The sequence below is a fragment of the Moschus berezovskii genome, chromosome 1, assembly GCF_049115385.1.
Source record: "Moschus berezovskii isolate FMDL1 chromosome 1, NW_MosBer_1.0, whole genome shotgun sequence".
In the NCBI taxonomy this organism is placed as follows: domain Eukaryota; kingdom Metazoa; phylum Chordata; class Mammalia; order Artiodactyla; family Moschidae; genus Moschus; species Moschus berezovskii.
The window spans coordinates 149,656,559-149,682,337 of record NC_142460.1 but is presented as its reverse complement, the minus strand read 5'-3'; the positions used below and the strand labels follow the sequence as shown (position 1 = coordinate 149,682,337).

The 25,779-nt window shown below is 40.7% G+C and overlaps 1 protein-coding gene across 1 annotated transcript in view; it reads right to left on the bottom strand.

Moving 5' to 3' along the window:
• The window catches only part of PCOLCE2 (procollagen C-endopeptidase enhancer 2), a 90,770-nt gene that overhangs the window by 9,596 nt on the left and 55,395 nt on the right, over nt 1–25,779 (bottom strand). The window contains exons 3-6 of the mRNA XM_055412312.2: nt 21,657–21,912; nt 13,804–13,925; nt 10,398–10,534; nt 2,756–2,910 (exon numbers count right to left, since the gene is read on the bottom strand). Coding sequence (XP_055268287.2) covers nt 2,756–2,910; nt 10,398–10,534; nt 13,804–13,925; nt 21,657–21,912 — 670 coding nt within the window. The remainder of the gene's footprint in view (nt 1–2,755; nt 2,911–10,397; nt 10,535–13,803; nt 13,926–21,656; nt 21,913–25,779) is intronic.

Genomic DNA, 25,779 nt, shown 5'->3' with positions numbered 1-25,779 from the left:
TTCTCCTTGTCTGATGAAAGAGCATCTTCTTATGTGGACCACTTGAAACCAGCTCCTTCTCGGCCTCAGGACATTAGTCTGGAGGTTGGGTGGGTGTCCCACCCTGACACTCTTCATCTTCCTGTCTGCTCTCTGTGGCCCTGCACACCCAAGCGTGGCATGGGGTTTTCAGCTTTCCTCTTCACGTGCTCCCTCAACCATATCGGTGGGTCCTCCCTCCTTGGGGATGATCCCTCTTTGGCTGTAGCCTCAACCACCCGCCCATCTCAGATGTTCCCTCTGGTCCATCATCACCCCTCAGTCCCAAGCTCACGCGTCCTTCTGCTGAAGTCTCATCACCAATCTCTCACCCTTCATCCAACAGAACCTCCTCTCCTTTACGCTTATTTAGTTACCCTCCTACTCTCATGACTACTTATTCTTTCTTTAGAGGTTCAATACACTGAGCCCTCTCCTATTTCCCACTCCATCGACCTGGCCCATCTTAACTCCTTAGCTTCTCCACATAGTTCTCATGGTCCATTAGTTCATTCACTTTCTTAATAATACTTACACTCCTGTTCCCCTCTGCCCTCTGCCCTTTAGGAGTCCTGTAGGAGACTCTTTGCTCTTTCTGTGCCTGCTCACAGACAGCTGAGAACACAAACAGACCCTCATCCAAGTGACAAGCTGCCCCACAACCCCCAGGGCTCCCACCTCCCTTCTCATTCTCAGCGGGTGACCTTGCCTATTTTCTGGTGAGAACCAAGATCACAGAACAAAATGTCCTCCACCAGACCTCCGAGCTGTCTCCATCTGTACCCTCACTTCCTTCCTCTCCTAAGAGAGGAGGCTGCCTACCTCTGGCCTAAGGTCTGTGCTTCTGCACGCCCTCTGGAGGCCAGGCCCTGCCATCTTTGTGGAAACTTCCTCCTCAGTTATTCCCTTGCTCTGCCCTCCGGTTTTCCCTCTTTGCAAGCTACTTCCCCTTAGCTTTACCACGTTCACACACTCAGGCTCTCTACCTCCCTTCCTCAGGGCCGAACCCTCAGACTGACCTGCTGGACTTGGTGTTCATTTCCTTGCCATGCTCCACACGCCCCCTCACCCTTGTCCAGCTTCTACCTGCACCACTTGGCTCACACAACCCCTGCCAGGGTGTCTGGCAGCCTCCACATCACGAAATCAGATGGTACCATTCTATTCCTGCTCTTGTTTAAAGTCTCATCAACATCTGAGTGAGGTGAATTCTCATTAAGTGAGAATCTAATCCTGAACTTTGCTTAAATCCACCGACAGCTTCCTCCACATTTAGGATAAAATCCCAAATACTTAGAGCATAAGGAGCAAGGTGGTAGAGCCCAAAGATGAAGCTAGAAGGAGAGGCTCCAGGGACAAAGTGTGAAGGAAATTGGCCCCTGCTCTGTCCTCTGATCTGACCGCTGGCTACAGGAGGCTTTTAAAATTTAATGAAGTTAAAAATTCAGATCTTCAGTTGCACTAATCACATTTCAAGCATCTAAAAGTGGCCACCATATTGGAAGGCAAAGGTGTAGACAACAAATTTAAGTGGGGGAAAGACATAGTCTGCGCTGTTGGGGGGTGGGATGGGAAGGGGCAGGGCATACTGTGGGGAGTTAAGATAGAGGAAGTCAAGGGAACCCGAGGAGTGTGGCTACAGATGCTGTGGCCCAGGCTTGAGAAAACAGGTGGAGAAGCAGAAATGAGGCAGAATACAGTGTGATAGAAATGAGTTAAATCTGATATATTTTCATTTCAATGTCTAGCAGTTGCGAACTTGTAGGAGATCATTAAAAATCCATGTTTGCAACTTCAGAGAAAGTTTAGGACTGGATATAAGAGCTGGAGAACCACAAGGCTGTAGACAGATGGTTCACTGGAGAGTAGACGCCAAAGTCCACTGAGAGAACTGGAGAAATATTGCTGCGATGTGCGGCAGTACACTTCCGGGCCACAAGGTGGCACACTTGCGGAGTGCTCAGAAAAATCAGCCCTTTTGGAAGTGCCTGTACTCAGGACAGCCCTCTCTGCGAACCGGCAAAAATGGTGGGCAAGAAAGCTGGGCTATTTCAGCCTATTTCACGTCTTAACCTTAGATTCCCCCTTCCCACTTTTTTCTCCTCCCTTTTAGATTTTGAGATCTGAGGCCTGAAATCCTGGTGGGATGTGCTGACAGGGTGTAGAGACAAGAAACAGGAACCCTCTGTTGCCCTTGCATTTCTCAGGTCATACTCAGACCAGAGGTCCCCAACTGGTGTCTACAATACATAGAATACTTTTGTTTGATTTACTCCAGTTTGAAAAAATAATATATTTTGTATGGCACATTTTGGATCATACCCCTCCCCACAACAAAGTCCAAATACTGGCAGAAATGAAAACAGGCAGGAATCAGGGCCCTGAAATTTTAACCCAAAATACTACAGTTCTGTGTAATGAAAAGAAAAACATGATTTTATAAATACCAAGAAATAAAAATTAGGCTTGTTATGATCTCTACCTATAATAGGGTTCCTAGTATTTTTAAGTGACCATAATTTCCTTGGATAACATTTTAAAATTATTAGCTTATAAGCATTCTTATACTTCTCTTTCATTCATGGAATCATATTATTCTCTTATATAAGTTTTTGTCTTATTTAACTTATAGTAGTTTCAAGTATTTTCCTCTTAATCAGTTTTTTTTTTTTCCCCACTTCAGAAGAAATTTTCTTATACTCCTCAAGTCTGAGTAGAAATTTCAAATCAGACTTACTTGTAGTCACTGGAAAGGTGGTGGTAACAGGCAGTGCAGTGGTTGTTGGCAATTTTTTGGGCCTGAATTTGTAGTGCCCGATAAATCCATCTGCAGTTAAACTTAAATCTGATAAAAACTGAATGAGAAGTTCGTTTCTCTCCGATACAATTGGCCTAAAAGGGAAAAAGAAGTTTTAAAAATGCATATATATAGATTTAAAAGTGTAAGAGATACCTCTGAAATGTAGAACTAACTTTCCTTTAATTTCCAACAATAGATTACTCTCTGTTTAAACTGAAAAGTTAAAAGACTTAAAAAGATGACATTCTTAACCCGCTCAATATTCATGCAAATAGCTAACATTTACTGAACGTTTGCTCAGTTAGGCACTGTGCTTTTTGCAAACTGTTGAATTGTGCTTTCACAACAACCCTGTTATTATCACCTTTTTATGGAACTGGTGACTGAAGATCAGAGAGTTCAAGTGATTTGCCCAAGGCCCTCAGTTTGTGTGTAGGAGAGTCAGGATTTGAACCCAGGACCGGGTGCCTCTGGAGACAGTGGCAGACATTGGGGAAAATGTGGACACTGAAGCTGCAGCTGGTGCTTCATAAGCACTCTAGGGTCTGGTCTGACTCAGCAACCACACAGCATCTTTGAACTAAGACTCAGTTCCGGCTGGCCTGGGAGCTAGGGATTGCTGGCCATGGGGAATCAGATGGAGAAACCCGGTGAACAAATTTCCACACCCTGTGAAGGAACAACCAAAGGGATCATCTCAGTAGGCTGGTCACCTAGGGATAAGAAAGCCAAGCAGAATTTAATGGGACTTTCATTTCATTGTTAATAAGAGTTCTTATGTGTGCCTGAAATGGAAACCTTTCTGTTTATAATCTGGGTAGCAAAATGCTTTTAAGGAGAAAGAGAAAGTGATTACTTTGTTTTGGTGGTCATGAACAACCTCATTAAGAATCTAATTTTAAAGCAATCTTAGGGGTGTGCTGGTTATTTGGGACTAAAGATTTAGTGGCCATAATTACTGAGGCACAGGAGCTCTCTTACTTAAATCTTAGGGGATAACTATATTATAAAAGACAGTAGTTTTATCTAATCTTTTGCTATTGTTATTTAAACAATGGTTTAAAAAATGCTGTTTGGCTAATTCCATTTGAAAACAATTTAATTCAGAAGTGGAAAAAATTAAAGTTATTTAACCAAATTAATTGGTGGTTTGTCTAAACTCCTTTTTTGAGGCATCTTCTCAGCTGAACCACTTCTCAGACATCTTGGACAATAAATAAATGAGGCAACTCCTGTTTTCCCTCACCTATCAGCTACTTTGAGTTGGAAGCATGGAGGGGAAGGTAGAACTGGACTTGACCACCAGTTAGAAACAGTGTAGGGTCTTCTCTGTCCTGAAGGTTATTGCCTTCCGGGCCAAGGGATGAACCAAACCTAAGAACAAGCTCTGTGACCTCACTTTTGCCTTCCAGTCACAAAAATGGGACCAAGGTTATTTAAATAATGCTTCTGAGCATCAAGCCACAAATGCAAATATTTAATTCTGCTTCTGAAAATATTCCATGAAATAAACACAGCGTGCATGAAACACAGTTCTCAACTACAATTACAAATAAGACATGTTAACCTTGTTTAGATGATAAAATTACAAAAAGCACTTCTTGTAAGCAGCAAAGAAAACCTAAAGATCCAACCAAGCCAGCCTTATGGGCACGATGTTATAATTATAGTGATCATTCACTGCCTCTTGTATGAACTAATCTTGGAAGCACTATACTGGAAGCTGAATTTTCTCAAGGAAGAGTATTTTTGTAACAAAGACATATTTCAGCTATGCTGCTACTGAGCTTTAGTATGAATGTGACAGAACCGCAGTGCCATAAATGTACTGAGGGCCAAGTGTTGCATTTGCAAATTAATGTTACAAACCACTCGAAAGGCAAAGGGACAACTCATGTGTGCCCACTCCCCACTAGCAAATCCCAGGACTGGATGAAGGATGCTGACTGCTGTCTTACAGAATTGGCTATAACTGTCTGCAGCCAACCAACCACCATATTTCTTGACTCACCTCCTCGTCTTCATCTCTCCCACCCTTCCCTACCTCCATGTCTTTACCTGGACCACTGCCACAGCCTCCTCCCTGCTCTTGTCTAGGAGGGGGTTCTAGAAGCACCGGTCCTGTCACTTCCCCCACCTGCACAGGGAGGGCCCCCATGTCTGCATGATGTGGAGTCCAAATCCACTCTCAGCCTCCTCTCTCTCTCCCACTCAAGGTGTAGGCTCCAGAACAGCACCCATCTCCTCTGTATATCTTTACAACCAAACTCTGCTTGGAACGAATCCTCTGTTCTGTATTTAACTTCCACTCTTCCTTCAAGATTCAGATTCAAGAAGCATAATCTCCCCCAATCTCGCCACCATTTGTCCCTACTGGACCAAAGGACTCCTTGTCAGAAATCCACCCAAGACTTTTCATTGCCAATTTACCTGTCTGCCTTGTTTCCGCCCCTCCTGTTACTCACCTCCGTATCTTTTATTAATCATGGAGTTCCAGGTCCCTAACATCGTGCCCACCACATAGCTGGGGTATATATAGTAAACGTTTCTGAACTGAATCCAACGGTACTGATACTGCATTGAATCAGGCACAGGGATGCTGCGGATGTCCTGCCAGTCACAACACTCCTCCTCCTAGTCACACATCTAACAGGGGAAAAGCTCCCCAAACAGGGTTGCTCACTTTCTGTACTGCCCCACCCCAGAAGTACTCTGACTGTGGGGAGATATTCCTATGGTCCCAGTGCTAGTTGGTGGGCAGGCAGTCCAGCTCTCCCAGGCAAACTTCTTAGGAAGCCAGGGATGCTCAACAGTGCCCTCATCACCCTCACCCACCCTCGTGGAGGCAACCGCTACCCTGAGTTTGTGCTTCTTCATTCCTTCCCTTTATCTACAGATTTACTTATATAAGCTATGGTTTGTCCAGTCGCTGTGTATGGATGTGAGAGCTGGACCATAAAGAAGGCTGAGTGCCAAAGAATTGACGCTTTTGAACTGCAGTGTTGGAGAAAACTCTTGAGAGTCCCTTGGACTGCAAGGAGATCAAACCAGTTCATCCTAAAGGAAAATGAGTTCTAAATATTCATTGGAAGGACTGATGCTGAAACTGAAGCTCCAATGCTTTGGCCCCCTGATGTGAAGAGCCTACTTGTTGGAAGAGACTGATGCTGGAAAAGACTGAGGGCAGGAGGAGAAGGGGGTGACAGAGAATGAGATGGCTGGATGGCATCACCGACTCAATGGACATGAGTTTGAGTGAACTCCGGGAGTTGGTGATGGACAGGGAGGCCTGGCGTGCTGCAGTCCATGGGGTCGCAAAGAGTCTGAGCGACTGAACAACGGTCTGTATCATGAATCCATATAACCTATAGATTTGTATGCTCTTAAACTTCATCTAAATGAAAGCGTATAGTGTGTCTTTTTCTGTTTTTTTTTTCACCCTCAACATTACAACTGTGAGATTTATCCACTATGTTCATGGCTATAGAGTGTGAACTGCAACAGAATCTGACTGTTCTCTTGTTGATAAACTGTTTACTCTCCCTCCAGAACACACAACGTTAAAGAGAACACTTTCATGTCCTGTGACACAGGAGGGCAAAAGTGTCCTTAATGGACACACCAGAAGGTTAGGGTATATACTCTACACTAGGTTAAAGGATACAAGTTCATGTTCAATTTTAGAAGATATTGCCAAACTGATTTCCAAAGTGACTGTACCAATTTACATTCTTCTCAAAGATGTATTCACTGTGCAGCTTTCTTCTGGGAATGCCTTTTCATGTCCTTTGCCCATTTTTCCTAATGAGTTGTTACTTTTTCCTTATTCACTTTTAAGAATTTCTTGATATGTTCTGGAACCTAGACCTAGGTCTTTGTCAAGTATATCAAATATTTTACAAACACCTGTCTCAGTTTTGTGCGTTCTCTTTTCTCTCCCTTTAAGGTGTGTTTTGATGAGCAGAAATTCTCATTTAAACTTCTCATTTAAGTTCCACCTGTAACCCATCTGTAATTGATTTTTGTGTGACATAGATATGAACACAATTCATTTCCTCATGGAAACAAAAATGGTCCCTGCGTCCATTCTCAACAGGGCCATCCTTTGGCTGCTGACTTGTGGGACTCTGGAATGTGCCCACTCTGCAGAGACACGTGGATGTGTTTCTGGCTTCTCTGGTGTTTTCATTAGTCAATTTTTCTATCTCTCTGTTAAAACCACACTGTCTTAATTACAACAGCTTTCTGACCTGTCCCATCGTGGTAGGTCAAATATTCCTGCCAGTTCTTTTCCTTCAGAACAGTTCCCTGATCAGGGATCAAACTGCTGTGCTGCCTGCATTGGGACCATGGAGTCTTAACCACTGGACCACCAGCGAAGTCCTGCAGTGTTCTCTGTTTGTCCATTAGACCAAGCCTGTTGGTTTACAATCTTCTACCTCTTCATTTCTACTTTTTTAAAGAGGTTACCTCAATTTACCATCCATACTTACTTTGGCATATTATAAAGTTTCACAGTATCTTCACCCGACTCTCAAACAATACAGAGACCTGAGAATCCTTCAACTCTATATCCAATATCTTTGCTCAGCGTTTGTTCCTGCATTTCAGTCTTTTATTCTGTGTGTGGTCTTTCTGCCTGATTTAAAGTCATAATGCAGTTTCTTTAGTTTGGATTTGTCGGTAGTAAACTGTCTCAGCTCTTATTCAACTAAAAATGTCTGTATTTCACCCACATTCACAAAAGAGAAGTTTTCCTGGGTAATTAATTCTAGAGTGACAGTTATTTTGTGTTAGCATTTTGAAGATATTTTTCTAAGATCTAACTTTCACTGTTGCTACTGAGAAGTCAGTTGTTAGGCTCTTTGTGATAATCTGTCTTTTCTTCCTGGATGTTTTTAACATCCTTCTTTGCTGTTTTGTGGTTTTATATATAATACATGTAGGCATGAATCTATTAAAATATATATTGCTTAAGCTTTATTGACTTCTCATATTTGATCATTGATATCTCTCCTCCATTTTGGAAATCGCTCAGCTAGTATTTCTTCAAACATTAAATTTCCTACACTCTGTATTTTTTCTTATGGAACCTTGATTAAGTGTATATTACATTCCTTCACTCTAGCTTCTATAAATCTTAACCTCTCTTTCATATTTTCCATCTGTCTCTTTGTGCCATGTTCCAGGTAATCACTTCATACCTATTTCTCAGTTCCTTAAATCCTTTCTGGAACTGTGTCATATCAACTATTTAACATATGTATAAACTTTCTTGTTTAAATTATTATACATTTCAGTGCTGGAAATTCTGTTAGACTCTTTGTTAAATCTATTTGATCATTTCTAAAAGTCTCTTGGTTCTTATTCACTTTCAACCGTCTGTACCATAAAGGCTCTCAGGTAATATATTTTACATGAATTTCTTTGCACATACTTATTTTACATTATGTATCTCATAATTTTACTATATATAGTAATTATATAGTGAATATTTAATTAATATATTTAATTTATATTGAATATAAAATTAAAATATGTATATTTTAATTTTACTGTATTTTTACTGACTACTATAATCAGGCCTCTGTAGGTCTGATTATAGCTTGTTTCTGCTGATGATTGTTTATGTTGGCTTTTTCTTCATGTTTCATGATTTTTTTGATTAGTACTTGTATTTCTTGAAACTTTATTTATAGGAATTCTTAAAGCCTAAGTTAAGATGCATTCTTTCAGCGAGGATTTGTGTTTTCCTCTGTCATACCATGTGGGCACTCACAACTTGGAAATTCTTTAAGTTTCTGACTGCATTTTTGGGGGAATAGTCAGGTAGTGTAAATTATAACCTCACTGGTTTTTGGTGAAGAATTCCCATCAAAGACTATTTTTTTCTTCCTTTCACCAGAAGCCAAGGCCAAAAAACAGCCAGTTTTCCATATTATCTCCCTTGGCGGGGAAGGAAAATTAATTCAATCACATTGGTGTCACATAGTCATCTCCAAAGCCAAATTTGTCTATAGTAATTTTGAAAGTAATGGCAACCCACTCCAGTATCCTTGCCTGGAAAACCCCATGGACAGAGGAGCCTGGAGGGCACTACAGTCCATGGGGTCACAAAGAATCAGACATGACTGAGCGACTGATTACACACACAATGTTTAAATTACTACTAACTTGTGTGTATTAAAATTCTTAACATTATCAAACTTAATAAATATAAATGAATCTAAACTGGAAAGTAACTTGGGACTTTCCTAGTGGTCCACTGGCTAAGACTCCGTGTTCCCAATGCCTGGGGGAGGTGGGGGGAGAGGGGGTGGGCTTGATCCATGGTCAGAGAACTTGATTCCACATGCTGCAACTAAGAGTTCGAATGCCACAACTGAGACCCGGCACAGCCAAAGAAATAAATAAAAATAAATTTAAAAAAAGAAAGAAAATGCTGTGCTTTAATTCTAGCGTGCCTATGGGAAATCACAGAAATTCACTAAGATCAAGTGATGCAGGTACTCTCACCAGGTTGAAGAACAGGGTAAGAAAGATTATATATATATATATTTTTAGAAAGACTATTTAAATTAGCACAATGGTAATTTGCAGGCAAACTGTAGTCATTTAAACTGCCACCTTTACTAGTATTGTATGCGAAGGTGTGACATGTAGTTTATCATTAAGTCGTGTCCGACTCTTGTGACCCTGTGGACTATAGCCTACCAGGCTCCTCTGTCCATGGGATTCTCCAGATAAGAATACTGGAGTGGGTTGCCATGCCCTCCTCCAGGGGATCTTCCCAACCCAGGGATTGAACCCAGGTCTCCTGCATTGCAAGTGAATTTTTTACAGTCTGAGCTATCAGGGCTTACTCAGCAAGAATCTGGGCAACCATGAGAGGAAGTACAAAGCCCCCAAAGGTCCAGGACAGTCCTCTGATCAAGTAAAATCATCTGGATCCAGCTGGCCTAAGCTTTTAGGTTTCCTCATCTGGATTCTCAATAAACAGCCCACAAATTTTTCCTTAGAATTTTCCTCATTCTGCCATGACACTGGAGCTCCCCTCGCAGGGCAGTAAGGTTTCCAGGTCTCTGGCTCAGCATCTGCACCTGGGGCATCACCAGCTCTGCTTCTGTTTATTATTCAGCTGCCCAGGCCTCCACTCTCTTGTTAATGCTGCCTTGCTCTCTGGGTTGGCTACTCTTTGTGTTGTTGCTGTATGGGACTCCACTGGGAAGGAACCCAAGAATTTGCGAGCCAAACAACATAACATCTTCCAGGACATCCCTGGAGGTCCAGTGGTTAAGACTCCCCCTTGCAATGCAGGGGACTTGGGTTCAATCTCCGGTTGGGAAACTAAGATCCCACAAGCCACAGAGCAACTAACTCCACACGCCACAACTACTGAAGCACACACGCCACAACTAGAGAGTCCATGTGCACAACATCACAAAGATCCCGCGTGCTGCAATGAGGACCTGACGGAGCCGAATAAAGACAGACATACTTTAAAAATATATTCAAAATAATCAGATAATTTTATAAGAAACAAGTTTAGAGCCCCTAAAATAAAATAGGTGCTACTTACGCAGGGGGGCTGTCGCCACAATACTTTCCAATTCTTTCAGCGTCGTTGATCTCCCCACCATTAAATACAGCCACGTAATCGTATCGGCAGTAGTTATCACGCTCAACATCAAATTTCTCAAACTTTAATTCTATAAGCTTTAGTGAAAGCACAACATTAGAAGGGTCAAAGGGGTACTGCAGAATAACCTCAAACAGAATTATTCCTCTCCTCAGGTTTCTAAGGGTACCATGTTTTTCCTTGCTGAAAAAAAAGTATTCACCTTGTTTAAATTTTTTCTTATTTTCAAACTTCTTTAGTTAACAACATTGTGTTATTCTCTTGCTTTCATTTTTAATTGTTTCAAAAGATCACTTTAAGCCCAGATCAACCCTAGTTTAGGATCTTTTTTAAATGTTTTTTTTTAATTGTGGTATAAAACATACAATTTTAATCAGGCTTCCCTGATAGCTCAGTTGGTAAAGAACCCACCTGCAGTGCAGGAGACCCTGGTTCAATTCCTGGTTCGGGAAGCTCTGCTGGAGAAGGGAAAGGCTACCCACGCCAGTATTCTGGCCTGGAGAATTCCATGGACTGTACAGTGGCACTTACATTCACATTGTGCAACTCTCACCATCATCCATCTCCTGAATATTTCACCTTCCTAAATTGAAACTCTGTCCCCATTAAACTCTAAGTCCCCATTCTTCCTCCCCCACCACCGGCCCCTGTCAGCTACCAATGTACTTTCTGACTCTATAATTTGATTATTCTAGGTACCTCCTATAAGTGGAGTCAAACAGTATTTGTCTGCACTTATAGAATCCCATGGACAGAAGAGCCTGGCGGGCTATAGTCCACGGGGTCACAAAGAGTCAGACACGACTCAGTGATTAAACAACAACTGTATATTAGAATGCATTTTTAAGGTTACTGATTTAGGATCTTAAACATGGGAACTCTGTTCACTTATAGCTAAGAAAGTACAGAATCACTACATAATCCTATCAATCTATATTAAGAGTTAAATTGGGTTTGTATTGGAGTGGAAATTGGGGCTATATACCAACTTCATTCTTCTCTAGGGGAAAACTAATAGAAATAGAAAGTATTACCTACAATGTCCCCTGTAGTAGTGTATGTTGGGATGTGGTGTTTATGTACGTTGAGATGGGTTTGGTTGTCTGAGATGGGTGGACACAGCAGTTCTACCTTCAAGGGAAGGAGACTAATATTCCCATCACATGCAAATAACTCAAATTCTTCAGGACCAGAGGTTCAGGGAAGTGGGAATTGACTCTGATGTCTTCTGGAAATATGTTTTAAGGCTGTGTCTGCCAAGTACAGTGTGCTTGGTGATTGGGTTGATTTTTGAAGAGGCTGCATAGAAGCATGAACGCACAAAGTCAGTGTTAGATTTCTGAAGGTTTTTTTTTTTTGGCATTGGTACCAACAATAGTGTTCTAAAATACTCAAGTCGATAGGAAGTTTTGATTTAAAAGCAATCATTCCCCTTATAAAAGCAGATCTTTCAAGAGTACCTCCACCATACGTATCAAAGGAAGTCTCACTGGGTTCATAAAGACCCATGGCACCCAGAGACTGGTCCCTATTCTTCCTGGGTGGGCAGGCAACCCTCCCTACTGCTTATGGAAGATACTAGGTGTTAACTCATGTTAGGACAGTCACTCTGTTATTAGCTGTTAGCTAGGGAAGACTTGGACAGTAATGTGGGGAAGTTGTAACAGCAGTGACATCACAAAGAGACAAAAAGGAAAGCTTGGCTTTGAACATGATTGCCACATATCCACATATTTATCCATTTTTCAAAAGCACACTCAAAGGGTGAATAATAGCTTATTCATACTCAACACTGCTTTAAGTTACATTAAAATATTTCCCCTTTGGGTCCTGTAACTTCTCATTGGTCAGAAATAAAATGCATTCCAGGTTACTAAAAAATTGGCTGAACTTTTTCTACTTAGAAATTGGTTACAAATTTTTGGAGAGAAAATAAAAAGGAGGGTAAAGTGGAAAGCTATGATTTTTTTTAAAAAAAGATGTCCTTTAATAGACGAAAATGCCCAAAGCTTTACATAGAAATTACTTAAGACTTAATTTTCTCATATTATTTTTCTCATTTGGACAGTTTCCACTGATTTCAGACACTACAACTGTGACTAGAGACTCAGTTGGCTAAAGCCAAAAATTACATAAATAAAATCCAAATGTAATTTAAATAAAGAGAAAAACTTGGGGAAAAGATGCTAAATTGTAATCTGCAAGTATAATTAATGGAAATTACTTAATCTAACATATTTACAAATGACACAAAGAGAAAAATGATCAATACAATCTCAAGAATTACATAATACCTTAAATGTTGGATAAATTTAATTTTTACATGTTATCTTAAACTATAAAATATTCACTAGATTTACAGAATCCTTTATTATCAAATAAACGAATAAATTTTTCATTTAAACATAAAACTGAGTTTTAGCATTATGATCAAAGTATGTGTGTGTGTGTGCACTCAAATCACTGACTTGCATGGTATATTTTCCTGAATAATTTTCTGCTAAGGAAATGAATATATGGCAAACAGTATTTGTGTAAACAAAAGATCAAGTTAGAAAAAATTTTTTAACAATATCGTAATATTCACCATAGCGTTTGGATTAAAGTCTATAATGTTTCCCATAATAATAATTTTTTAAAGTTATTTTCAAAATTCTATAGCAAAGAGTTGGTCTATTCTCATGCTAAGTTCTGTCCTGAAATTAATATCTGAAAGTGGTCCCCAGAAAAGGTAAAAATTTATATAAACACAAACTAATAAACACTGGAAAACTAGATCTCTTGATTGTTTTAGAGCAATGAATAGTTATTTGTGAGGAACCTGCACAAACTTTAAACAACAACCAAAAAAAGAAAAAGAAAAACCATCATGGAGCACAGCAGTTTTCATGTCAGAGACCTTGTTCTTAGAAAAGATGATGTGATGTGCTTGCACTGGCTTTGTTGAAGCAAAGCATTCTGGGTGTTTTGGATTTGGTGATTCGGAGGGCTATTACCAGGACATGATGCTCTGTGAGCAGATGGTAACCTGAGGTGTACGTAAACTTGGGGATTTGTTAGTCACTGCTGCTCATAAACCACGCTTATAACACCTTCCACAGTGTTTAAACAACCACATGTGGGATTTGCAGGCCATTTGTATTTCAAACCTGTTGAAAATTATAGTTCTCTAATGGGAAATTAAATCCATGACTTTGCAAGTCAAAGAGCACAAAGGCAACTTTAACCTGGGTCTCTGCATGAAGAAATACTGTGTCCAGCAGGGCCTTCCTTGCCTGTATCTTTAACAGTTCACACTGGGCAATTCACACATGCATACTTTCTTCATGTTTTCAGGGAACTTCACCTGATTCTTTGGGGCTACGATGTGCCACACACAAGTGACTCCTGCAGGGTAATCACGGTCTGGCCAGTTGGGGGTTTTGAAAGAGCCAGGTCTTTCAAGGAGTCCTCCACAATACTGATCACCTGAAGTTATTAAAAATGAAAAAAGTCCAAGTTAATGGCAATGCAACCATATGGAAATTAGGAACTTGGAATATTGACATTATGATAAAGGCAATAGCAGATGCTCTTAGTTTTTCCCTTAAAAAATGGTTGTATAGTCTCCTTTAAACACACACACAGACACACACACATACGCACACACAGAATGATCTCGAGGTTACCTGATAGATCACATCAGCACAAGAGAGTGAAGGAGTGAAATGAGGGCCAGAGACTCTTTTCTTTGCCCCATTTTTTGGATGAGACAAAACATTTGGGCAGGTACTCACTCATTCAAAAACCATGCAGGCTCAACCAATTTTATACATTTAAGAACTTAGTTCAGTTCAGTCGCTCAGTCGTGTCCGACTCTCCGCGACCCCATGAATCACAGCACGCCAGGCCTCCCTGTCCATCACCAACTCCCTGAGTTCACTCAAACTCATGTCCACAGAGTCGGTGATACCATCCAGCCATCTCATTCTCGGTGGAAGGCAGGGGTATTTATTAAATAAACCTTATTTATTTATAAGGCTAAAATTCAGGTCCATGGACAAAATCTGAATGAGCTATTATAGACAACTCTTATTACTAGAAAATTGTTTATAAATCTTTCACAATTTTCAAGAATAATTTTGTCAAAATAATATATGTTTATAAACTGTCAGCAATACAGAAAAGCATTAAAGGTAGTATTGATTTCTAGATTGGGCTGATGCCAGTCAGGCAAGCTCTCTCCTAGTCTGAGAAAAGTGACTGCTCCAGAAAAGTCTGTGGATGAACAGGTGCAGGTGTCGCGTGGGGTGGCTACGCGCCTCACAGCTAACCATGCCCCTGGACTCGGTGCTGAGCATGCGCACTTCTGCTCTGAATGACGTCAGAACAGAACCAGGAAGGCTAGCCCCCGGGAGCCTCAGGAAGGGGCTGTTGGCGGCGCCCTCACACCACACAGCACAGGCCTGCACGTTTTGACAGGGGCTGTGCTTCTTCAGCCTGCGTCCCTCTGCTGCCCTCTGTCCCAAACCCTCGGTTCCTCCCTCACCTGCACACTGAGATGGCCTTGTGTGGGAGGATGAGACCGTCCCCCACCCATTCCTCTATTTCTCCCACCCCAGACCCTAACCTAACATACAGCCCAAACTCAGCCGTGCTGAAAATTCTCCCTTTAGGCACAAATCTCAGTATTTCACTAGGAGGTTCCAGAAGTTTCACCAGATCCAGACTCAGCAGTAGTTCTGACAGTGAGGATACTAAGGATGATGGTTTGGTTTCACACTTGGTTTTCAAGAGAATATTCTGCAATGCCAGCTTCCTGGCCTGGGCGAATGAATATTAGTCTCACTTCCCTGGGACTGAACTGGGTTTCCTGGACACATCTAGACTCCTAGTAAAGCTGCTTATTCCCGGTGGAGGGTGGGGAGGGATTAAATTTGGGGTAAGATTCCCTCAAATCCCACTACTTAAAACTAACCACAATAAGTATATGACAAACTCATTTCAGACATCTCTATGCATATGTACTAGAGAGTTGATTGAAATAATTTTAGAAAGATTTCAATACAAGTTTTAATTTAATTTTACTTGGATTTAACCAACAAAGAAAAACTTAAACTCATTCATATATTTAAATAAACTATTTCTTTGACACAGAAGCTAATCATTCTTAAAAGGATTCTTTAAATTGAAGACAATGTATTATAAAAATTGAGGTTGGAATAATTTCTACAACTTTTTGTTTATGGAAAACTTCAAAGCAAACACAATATAATGAATCTCTATGTGTTCATCGTTCAGTTTCAACAAGTATCATCATTCTACTTTTTTTAAATGTCTTTCTATTTTTATTTATTTATCCTTTTTGGCCATGCTGTGTGGCATGGGGACTCTTAGTTCCCCAACCAGGGATTGAACCCAGGCCCCCTGCATTGGGAGTGTGGCGTCTTAACGACTGGACCACCAGGGAAATCCCATCATTCTACTGTTCTATCAATATAGCTAGCCAATGCCCATCACTTGCACTATTATTATTATTACTTTATGCTGGGAGCCAGCACGCGATATCCCACCCATGACAAGGTCATGAGGAGAAGACCTGACAAGCAAGGCAGATCAGGACTTCAGGGATTTCAAAAAGCTGCCCTGGCGCTCACCTTAAAGATGATATCTGTCTTTCTGATGCTTATCTTTCTGACTGCTCCTTAATTTCTGTGACACAGGCTGAAGGCCTTCCCCAATCTCTTTCCAAATAAAATCAACTTGTTTATGCCCTTGACACTAACGCACATGACTGCTCACAACACCTTAATCATAAATAGCATAAAGAACCTGATCACACAAAAAGCCCTAATAGACACAGAGCCCTTCGGGGGGTGAAGAAGCCCTATTAGAAAATGTAAAAAATATTATTCTAGAAGTTGTTACTGAATCAACATTTGCTAGCTGTGTTTTCTGCTCTTGATGTAGAAATTATTGTTACTATAGTTGGAATTTAGAATAATAAGAGTTTAACCCTAGTGTAGAAACCATAAGACAATCGTAAATATTTAACCAGGAATGCAAGGCAGAGGCTGCCTCACCGGAGCCGCAGAGTCTGTGTGTAGTAACTAAAAAGAACTGACCATTGTGTTAAATTTCTAATATGCTGCAACCTGCTGAACCTTTACCCTATGAGATTATAACTTTTCTGTTTTCTGTTTAGCTCAAGGCAAGTGGAAAAATAAGAATAGCTTACAAGAAACAGCTTTGCATTCACCTAGCTTGTAAGAAAAGGTCATAAGATGTTAATAGGCCCCAAGGCCAGAAGATAATGTATTAATATCTACTATAAAAAAAGACTCTCGAAACAGAGAAGTATGCGGAAAGCATTCTGGTTTTGTAAAGGGCAAACTGATGTAATGTTAAGCTGACTTTGTTTACTCCCCTTTAGAACTGTACTAGTTTAGGGTATATAAACACTGATGTAAAAAAATAAAAGTCTTGATTCAGCACTTAACCAAGACTCGATTCGCTTTTTTTTCTTTCTTTTCTCGTCAACGCCGCTCATCCTGGGTATCCCTGGATTCAACCGAGGCTGGACCTCGGTAACTTTATAGGTTTGAGGGAGGTAAATTTGATACTTTGAAATGCACAAATTTTAGCTGTAAAAATTTGAAAAATGGTTACCCCTGTGTGAGCCACACTCCTATGATGTATGTATACAAAATTTCTGTGTCCCTCAGATCAATTTGCTGGATCTCCACATCACTTTTCTGAAAGATTTCACCGTAGATTAGTTTTATTCTAGAACTTCATATAAATGGAATCATATGGTGTTCCTCTTCTGTGTTTGACTTCTCTTGCCTGGCACAATGTCTGAGATGCATTCACGTTGCTGTGTGTATTGGTAGCTTGTTCCTTGACATTGCCAAGTAGTATTCTGGGGTGTGGAAACAACAATTTGTTCACCCATTCTCCCGTTGATATCCATTTGGGTTTCTTCCAGTCTGGGCTACTGTGAATGAAGTTGTTATGAACATTTTTGTACAAATCTCTTGGTGGACTTGTATTTTCATTTCTCTTATATAAATACCCAGGAATGCAATTGCTGGGCCAAGAGGAGATGTAGATGTTTAACTTCATAAGAAACTACCAAAATATTTCCCCATGTGGTTTTAGTATTTTATGCCTCTCAAGGGATGAGAACTTTGGTTGCTTCACATCTTTGCCACCATTAAGTGTTGTCTGTTTTTTTTTTAACCCAGCCTGATGGGTATGTAATAGTAGCTCATTGTGTTTTTAATTTGCATTTCCCTGTTAACTAATGACACTGAACAGTTTTTCATGCACTTATGAATCATTTGTGTATCTTCTTCTGAAAAGTAAATGTTCAACTGTTTGCCCATTTTTATATTTATTGGGATCTTTATCTTTTTACTGTTGAGTTAAGTAAGTTCTGAAGTATATTCTGAATACAAGTCTGTTAGGTATTTTTGCAAATGTTTTTCCTATTCTTTAGGCTATCTATATAAAATTATCTTTTTATAAGCATTAGTTTTCACTTTAATGAAGTTTGCATGGTACATATTTTTCCATCCTTTATGTTTAGCCTGTTTTGTCTTCATATTTCAAGTGCTTTCTTGTAGACAATTATGGTTGGGCTCTGCTTTTTAACCCATTCTAATACTTCAGTTCAGTTCAGTTCAGTCGCTCAGTCGTGACCGACTCTTTGCGACCCCATGAATCACAGCACACCAGGCCTCCCTGTCTATCACTAACTCCTGGAGTTCACTCAAATTCATGTCCATCAAGTTGGTGATGCCATCCAGCCATCTCATTCTCTGTCGTCCTTGTCTCCTCCCGCCCCCAATCCCTCCCAGCATCAGAGTCTTTTCTAGTGAGTCAACTCATCGCATGAGGTGACCAAAGTATTGGAGTTTCAGTTTTAGCATCAGTCCTTCCAATGAACACCCAAGATTGATCTCCTCTAGAATGGACTGGTTGGATACTTACTGTCTTCTAACTGGAGTATTTAATCCTCTATATTTAATGTATTTATTGATATGCTTGATATGCTTGGATTGAGTGTGCCAATTACTATTTTGTTCTATTTGTCACAACTTTCTCTTGTTCCATCTCTTCTTCCTTTCCTGCCCTCTTTTCAGTGGTTAAATAATTCTGGTATTTATTTTAATCTTTTGGCTTTTAGTTAAAACTAAAAAGGCATTTTTAATGGGTTCTCTAGGGACTGCAATATGCATCTCTAACTTATCACAGCCTTTTAGAGTTAACAGAATATTTCTTCATGTATTGTACATTTCCACTTGCATCTCCATCCTTTGTTCCATTGTTGTCATATATATCATATATTATACTTGCCACAATACGCACTTAAGCTTTTTGTTTTTTTTTTAACAGACATATGGTAAAGAAATGAAGAGAAGAAAATAAAATAATACATGCTGCTGCTAAGTCGCTTCAGTCATGTCCGACTCTGTGCGACCCCATAGACAGCAGCCCACTAGGCTCCCCCGTCCCTGGGATTCTCCAGGCAAGAATACTGGAGTGGGTTGCCATTTCCTTCTCCAATGCATGAGACTGAAAAGAGAAAGTGAAGTCACTCAGTTGTTTCCGACTCATTTACCATTTCTAGTGGCCTTCAATCCGTCCATTATCTTTCAGTTACCCTGTGGGGCCACTTCCCTTCAATTTAATAAACTTCCTTCAGTATTTCTTGTGACATGCTTGTTTATCTGAAAATGTCTTTATTTCACTTTCATTTTTGAAGTCTGGTTATAGAATTCTAGATTGATGCTGTTCCACTGCCTCTGGCCTCCACTGTTTCTGATTAAAAGAAAGCCATCCTTCATACCATTGTTTTTCTATATGTAATTTGGGTTTTATCTGATTGATTTTAAGATTTTCTCTTTATCTTTTGATTTCCTTAATTATGATGTGCCCAGGTGTGGCTTCATTTTTTACTTATCTCATTTGGGGTTTGTTGACCTTCCTAGTTCTGTAAACTGATGCTCTTCACTAAATTTGGGTGGCTCCAAGCCATTATGTCTTGAGATACCTTTTTTCTGCACTTTTATCACTCTCTTTTCCTCTGGGACACAAATTACACATATGTTAGACCACCTGATATTGTCTCACTAGTCTCCAAGGCTGTCATTTTTTCATCTTTTTCCTACTGGTTCTTCAGACTGAATCAGCTCTAATCAAAACCACTGCATTTTTCTTCTACCATCTCCAATCTACTTGTAAGTTCCTCTGATAAATTTCAAAATTTCATAGTCTCTATCTTTCAGCTCTAGCATTACCATTGTATTCTTTTCTGAGATTCTCAATCAGTTTATTTTTTTTACACATATATTTTCCTTTAAATCCTTAAACATATGTATAATAGCCACTTTAAAATGCTTGTCTGCTAATTATAACCTCTGGGCTAGTTGCAGGTCCGTTTTTTAAAATTTATTTATTTATTTTTGGCTGTGCTGGGTCTTTGTTGCTGCACTGGCTTTTCTCTTGTTGCAGTGAGCGGGGTTGTGGTGAGTGGGGGCTACTCTCTAGTTGCAGTGTGCCGGCTTCTCATTGTGGTAACTTCTCTCGTTGCTGAGCACAGGCTGTAGGGTGCATGGCTTCAGAAGTTATGGCACGTGGGCTCAGTAATTGTGACTCCTGGGCTCTCGAGCATAGGCTCAACAGCTGTGGTGTACGGGCATAGTTGCTCTATAGCACGTGGGATCTCCCTGGATCAGGGATTAAATCTGTATCTGCTGATTGGCAAGCTGATTCTTCACCACTGAGCCACCAGGGAAGCCCTGGGGGTCAATTTTTATTGACTGCTTTTTTTGTTGTATATAGACACACTTTCCTGGTTTCATCAGATGATTGGATACTGGACATTACGAATACACTATAAAGTGTATACACATGTATATGTATATGTGTATACATTATGATACACTACAAAGTCTCTAGATTCTACTGTGTTCCAATGAAAAGTGATTTTTGTTCTGGCAGGCATTCAACTTGGCTAGATCCAAGCTCGAAGTCTGTCACCCTGCTAATGGGCAGCAGCTGTATCTTGGATCGGTTTCTTCATATTCCAGATGATGCTTTTGCACCAGGCCACCTGGGCTCTCCCCCATATATGTAGAGTTTAACTGTTAGCCAAAGATTTGGGTGGATTTTATATGTATATTTTGTGTCTCAATTCTTCAGAAGCTCCCAGCCAGGATTTCCTCCCAAGTATTCTGGCTGCTCTGTCAGCCCCAGATTCTGTACTATAATATCTCAAACCAGAGAGGCTGAGCTACAGTCCAAGGCAAGAAAAGATTACGCAGTGCCCTTGGGCAGAAGGCTGCAGATCTTGGCCATTCCAGCTGTCTTTCAAGGACAGAAGTTTCTACCCTTGGGAGATCACATGTACTGTTGTGAAACTACTCCAACTTGTAGGGCGAAGCAAAAAGAAAAAGCTGTGAAACAATATGAAAGCATGAGCCCACTTAAAACATTTTAAAAGCTATTGCAAAAGTACAAACTTGTAATAAGTGCACAAAGCATGTATGGGACCCACCAGCCATGCACGGCTATTTCTAAGAGGGGATGACAATAGGGTGAAAAGTCTCTATATCTGTATGCAAGGTTTCACATGTTTTACTCCATGAATTTCTACATTTGAATTTTATAAGAATATATATGGGCTTTAAAAAAATACTGATTTTTGTATATGGTTTATCTCAGAATACATGAATATAATTCCCTGTGCCATACAGTAGGACTTATTGTTTAACCATTCTATATGTAACAGTCTGCATCTGCTAACCCCAAACTCCCAGTCCATCCCTGCCCATTGGCAAGACTGATTTTTTTAATGGTCTCTTGATGGTTTGGTGGGCTCAGCGGTAAAGAATCTGCCTGCAATGCCAAAGACCAGGTTCAATCCCTGGGTCGGGAAGATCCACTGGAGAAGAGAATGGGCAACCCACTCCAGTATTCTTGCCTGGAGAATTCCAGGGACACAGGAGCATGGTGGGCTATAGTCCATGGGGTTGCAAAGAGTCGAATATGACTGAGTGACTAACACTTTGATGATCTGGTGGTATTTGTTAGCTCTCTGTTTGAGAAGAATTGCTCTTAAACTTTGGATTAAGTGCCTAGAACAGTGCCTGACGTACAGGAGGCATTCAGTAACCATGGGCCCTTATTATTGCTGTAATGTGGGAACAATACCTCTTTCATTTGGTTCCGCGGCAGAGAACATGGCCATGAAGCCATTCCCAGCTGTGTTGGCGTCGGAAATCATCTGCACCATCATCTTGTTGCTGCTGGACACAAGGGCTCCAGGCCGGAACGTGCCGCAGAAGCGCCCGATGCGCTGGCCGTTGGCATGGCCATTGTACACATCCACAAAGTCATAACGACACAGGTTGTCACTCTCCAGGTCTATGAATCGGAAATTAAGAACTACTACTTTTCCCTCTGGAACCTGCCAAGAAAACAGCCAAGGAGAAAACTGTCATGGAAATGGCATCTGAAGCCTTCATGTCTAAGCCAATTACTGAAATGAGCAGAAAAAAGTTTAATACCCCAGATCATGTTTTTTTCCTTCAACTCTGAATGAGGCCATAAAAAGCATTCTACCATAATGCATTCCCAGTAAAAGACGAGCATATATTATCTTTTCACAATTCTCTAGGGTACATGAGCTTATTCTTGGGGAGTCTGTCTCAAAGTTTCAAACTATTCGATCAGTCTTATTTTTGAAAATTAATTATTAATTTGTTTGGCTGCACTAGGTCTTAGTAGCAGCATGCGTTTTTGGTTTTTTTTTAGTTGTAGCATGCGAACTCTTAGTTGAGGCATGTGTGATCTAGTTCCCTGACCAGGGATCAAACCTGGGCCCCCTGCATTGGTAGCACAGAGTCTTAGCCCTAGACCACGAGGGAAGTTCCTGGATCAGTCTTATTAATTAATAAATCATAGCTTACAAAGAATACCAGGTCTGACTGGATCTTAGCACACATCTCACATCTGCACATTCTAAAGCACCATGGCACTCAGACAAAGTGCTCGGCAAAGATACATCTGAAACGTCAATTCTCACAAATAACACAATAGGACAATCTCAAGATATAGAATGTTTCTATGAAGTTCAAACTCAAAGGGTGATTTGGGAACTGTGTAGGTAATTTATAGATAATTCACTTTGAGTCCTCAAGAGGCCAGATCAATTATCTACACTGATTATATTGATTAATTGTTGAATCAGCTCTTCTCAAAGTCACTGAGTTTTTGTTTTCCAGGTGAAAACTATACACTAGGCAGCCTTGAAACATAATACACTGATGAAAAAGATGCGTTTTCACTTTCTCCACTTTCTCATAAGACTTTTTTCACCATAATTTCCTCCTCCCTCCTTGTTCCCTGACTAGGTAGAGAAAAATGGCTACAAAAGCATTTGGCAGGATTCTTACAAAAGCCTCATTTATTTCACACTATCTTTTAATTTCTTCATACAAGCTGTTTAGTCATAAAGTCTTGATCAGATTTGTTTCACACTTGATAGCATAAGAATTTCATTCTGTAAAAACCTACAGATGACAAAGATTAAAAAACAACAAAGATCCATAAGCAACACTGTTCACTTCATCTTAATTAACCATCTCAGACTTAAGGATCAACAGATGCCATCACATAAATGTGGCTTGTCCATGTTGCTAAGCTCCCCATACTGGTAAGTGACATGAAAATTTTTTTTCCTATAATAAGAAGTGTGTCTGTGCTATTTGCCTTTTTAAATCAAACACATAACACCCAATGGAGAAACTATAACCCAATAATCACAAGAAGGGGGATATTTTAGCTTTACCATTGTTGTATTCTAATTGCTGGAGGCTTATATTAAGTATGAACATCAGAAGCTCTAAAGCCACAGTCTAAGAAGCTGATAGCAGAAAACACAATTTAACTTTTAAACATTCTCACTGAGATATTTGTTGCAGAATGTCCTCGGTTTTTTTATTTTGTTTTGTTGCATACAACCTCTCTTTATCCCACGATCAGAAAATTATCACAGTGTGATGCCACATCTGCTACCTTGACTATAGGCAAGCTCTCCATGAATCACTGAAAAATTCCCAGTTAAGAAAAACATTCGGAACTAAATTAATTTGGATTGTCCTTGAATGAATAATGACTATTTGCGTAAATGTATAAACTCTGTGGAGGGCAATTCAAAGTTATGGCACTCATCTACCCACAGAGTGAGTGTAGACGAAAAAGGAAAAAGGTCTGAGCATGGAGTCCTGGGGCATTCCAATGTCATCGTGTCTCCAAGATGAAGCCAAACCACCAAAGGGACTGAGTCAGCAAGCAGGAGGCAACCAGAAGAAGGATGTGGTGCCCAGAAGCCAGACGAAGAGAGTGTGTCAAGCAGGAAAGACTGATTGGCTGAATCAGGCGCTGCTGTTTAGTCAGTAAGATGACGGCTGAGCTGTGACCGCTGGGTTTAGCAACCAGAGGTCACTGGTGACTCTGACATGGCTGTTTTGCTGGAGCAGTAGGGATGAAGCCTGAGAAGAGAAGGATCGAGAGAAAATGGAGTGAGAGGAACTGGTGAAAATGAATACAGACAAGTCTTTCAAGGATTTGAGCTGGAAAGATGAACAGAGTAAAAAGGCTGTAACTAGAAGGGGATGTGTGGTCAAGACAGGATTTTTAAATGGGCTGAATTAAGGCATGTTTGCTTGCCAGTGGGAATAATCCTGTAGAGAGGGCAAAACTGATGAAGTAAAAGAGAGGGAGAATTGCTTGAGCAATGCCACTAGCAGGCCAGGGGAGAGCTGATCTAAGACACCGATGGAGCATGGATGGTCTGCCCAGTGAGAGGAAGGCAGGCAGGTGCAGGTAGGCTGGTACACGAGGCTGTGGTGGCATGTGAAACTTTTCTTTTGATCACTTTGCTTTTCTCAGTGAAATAGAGAATGAGGTCAGCAGCAGCAAAAGAGTGGATATGGGAGGAGCTACTGGGAGTCTGAGAACAGATGGATAGGTGTGTAACAGATTAGGGAAGTGTAACAGGGCTACCATGAGTGCTGAGGGTCCACTGGAAGTAATGAATTAAAAGTGAGTCCTCTCTACCGTAAGATCCAGCAATCCCACTCCTGGGTACATATTTGAGAAAAACAAAAACAGGAATTCAAAGACACCTGCACCCCAGTGTTCATAACAGCATTATTTACAAAAGTCAAGATATTGAAGCAGCCTACGTGTTCGTCAACAGATGAATGGATAAAGATGTGGTACATATATACAATGAAATATTAGCCATAAAAGAATGCAATTTTGTCATCTGCAACAACACGGATGGACTTGGACTCTGGGATTCCTTGCTGGCTCAGAAGGTAAAGAATCCTCCTGCAATGCAATCCCTGTGTTGGGAAGATCCCCTGGAGGAGGGCACAGCAACCCACTCCACTATTCTTGCCCGAAGAATCCCCATGGACAGAGGCCTGGGAGGCTACAGTCCATGGGGTCACAAAGAGTCAGACACGACTGAGCAACTAAGCTCAGCACAGGATGGACTTGGAGAGTATTAGGCTAAGTGAAATAATTTAGACAGAGAAAGACAAATACTGTATGATATCACTTAAGTGTGGAATCTATAAAGTACAACAAACTGGTGAATATAAAAAAAGAAACAGGTTAACAGATACAGAGAACAAATCAGTGGGGAGAGGGCAGGGAGGAAAGGGAGCAGAGCAGGGGGTAAAAGCTATTATGTACAAAATAAACAAGACCTGGGTTAGATCGCCGGGTTGGGAAGATCCCCTGGAGAAGGGAAAGGCTACCCACTCCACTATTCTGGCCTGGAGAATTCCCTGAACTTCATAGTCCATGGGGTCGCAAAGAGTCGGACATGACTAAGTGACTTTCACTTTCACAAAATAAACAAGCTACAAGGATATAGTGTACGACCCAGTGAATATAGTCAATAATTTATAATGTTAATAACTATAAATGGAGTGTAACCTTGAAAAGTAGTGAATCACTATGTTGTATTCCTATAACTTACATAATCTTGTATATAAACTATATCTCGTTTAAAGGGAAAAAAGTGAGTCCCCTGCATGGTTGTATTCTCCTTCTCCCCAGCCTGTTCAGCTCCCTAGGTGGAGGTCCAGAGTAGGCAGAGGTGAATTTAAGCAGTGTTGTCGGGGGAGGTTGGGGAGGTGGAGGGAGATTTGCCAAGTTAGGATGACGAAGGGAGAGAGGACATAGGCAGGGGAATGACCACAATGGTGGACTACAGAATCCACGCTGGGTTATAAGGACAGAAGTCAGGACTCAGTGA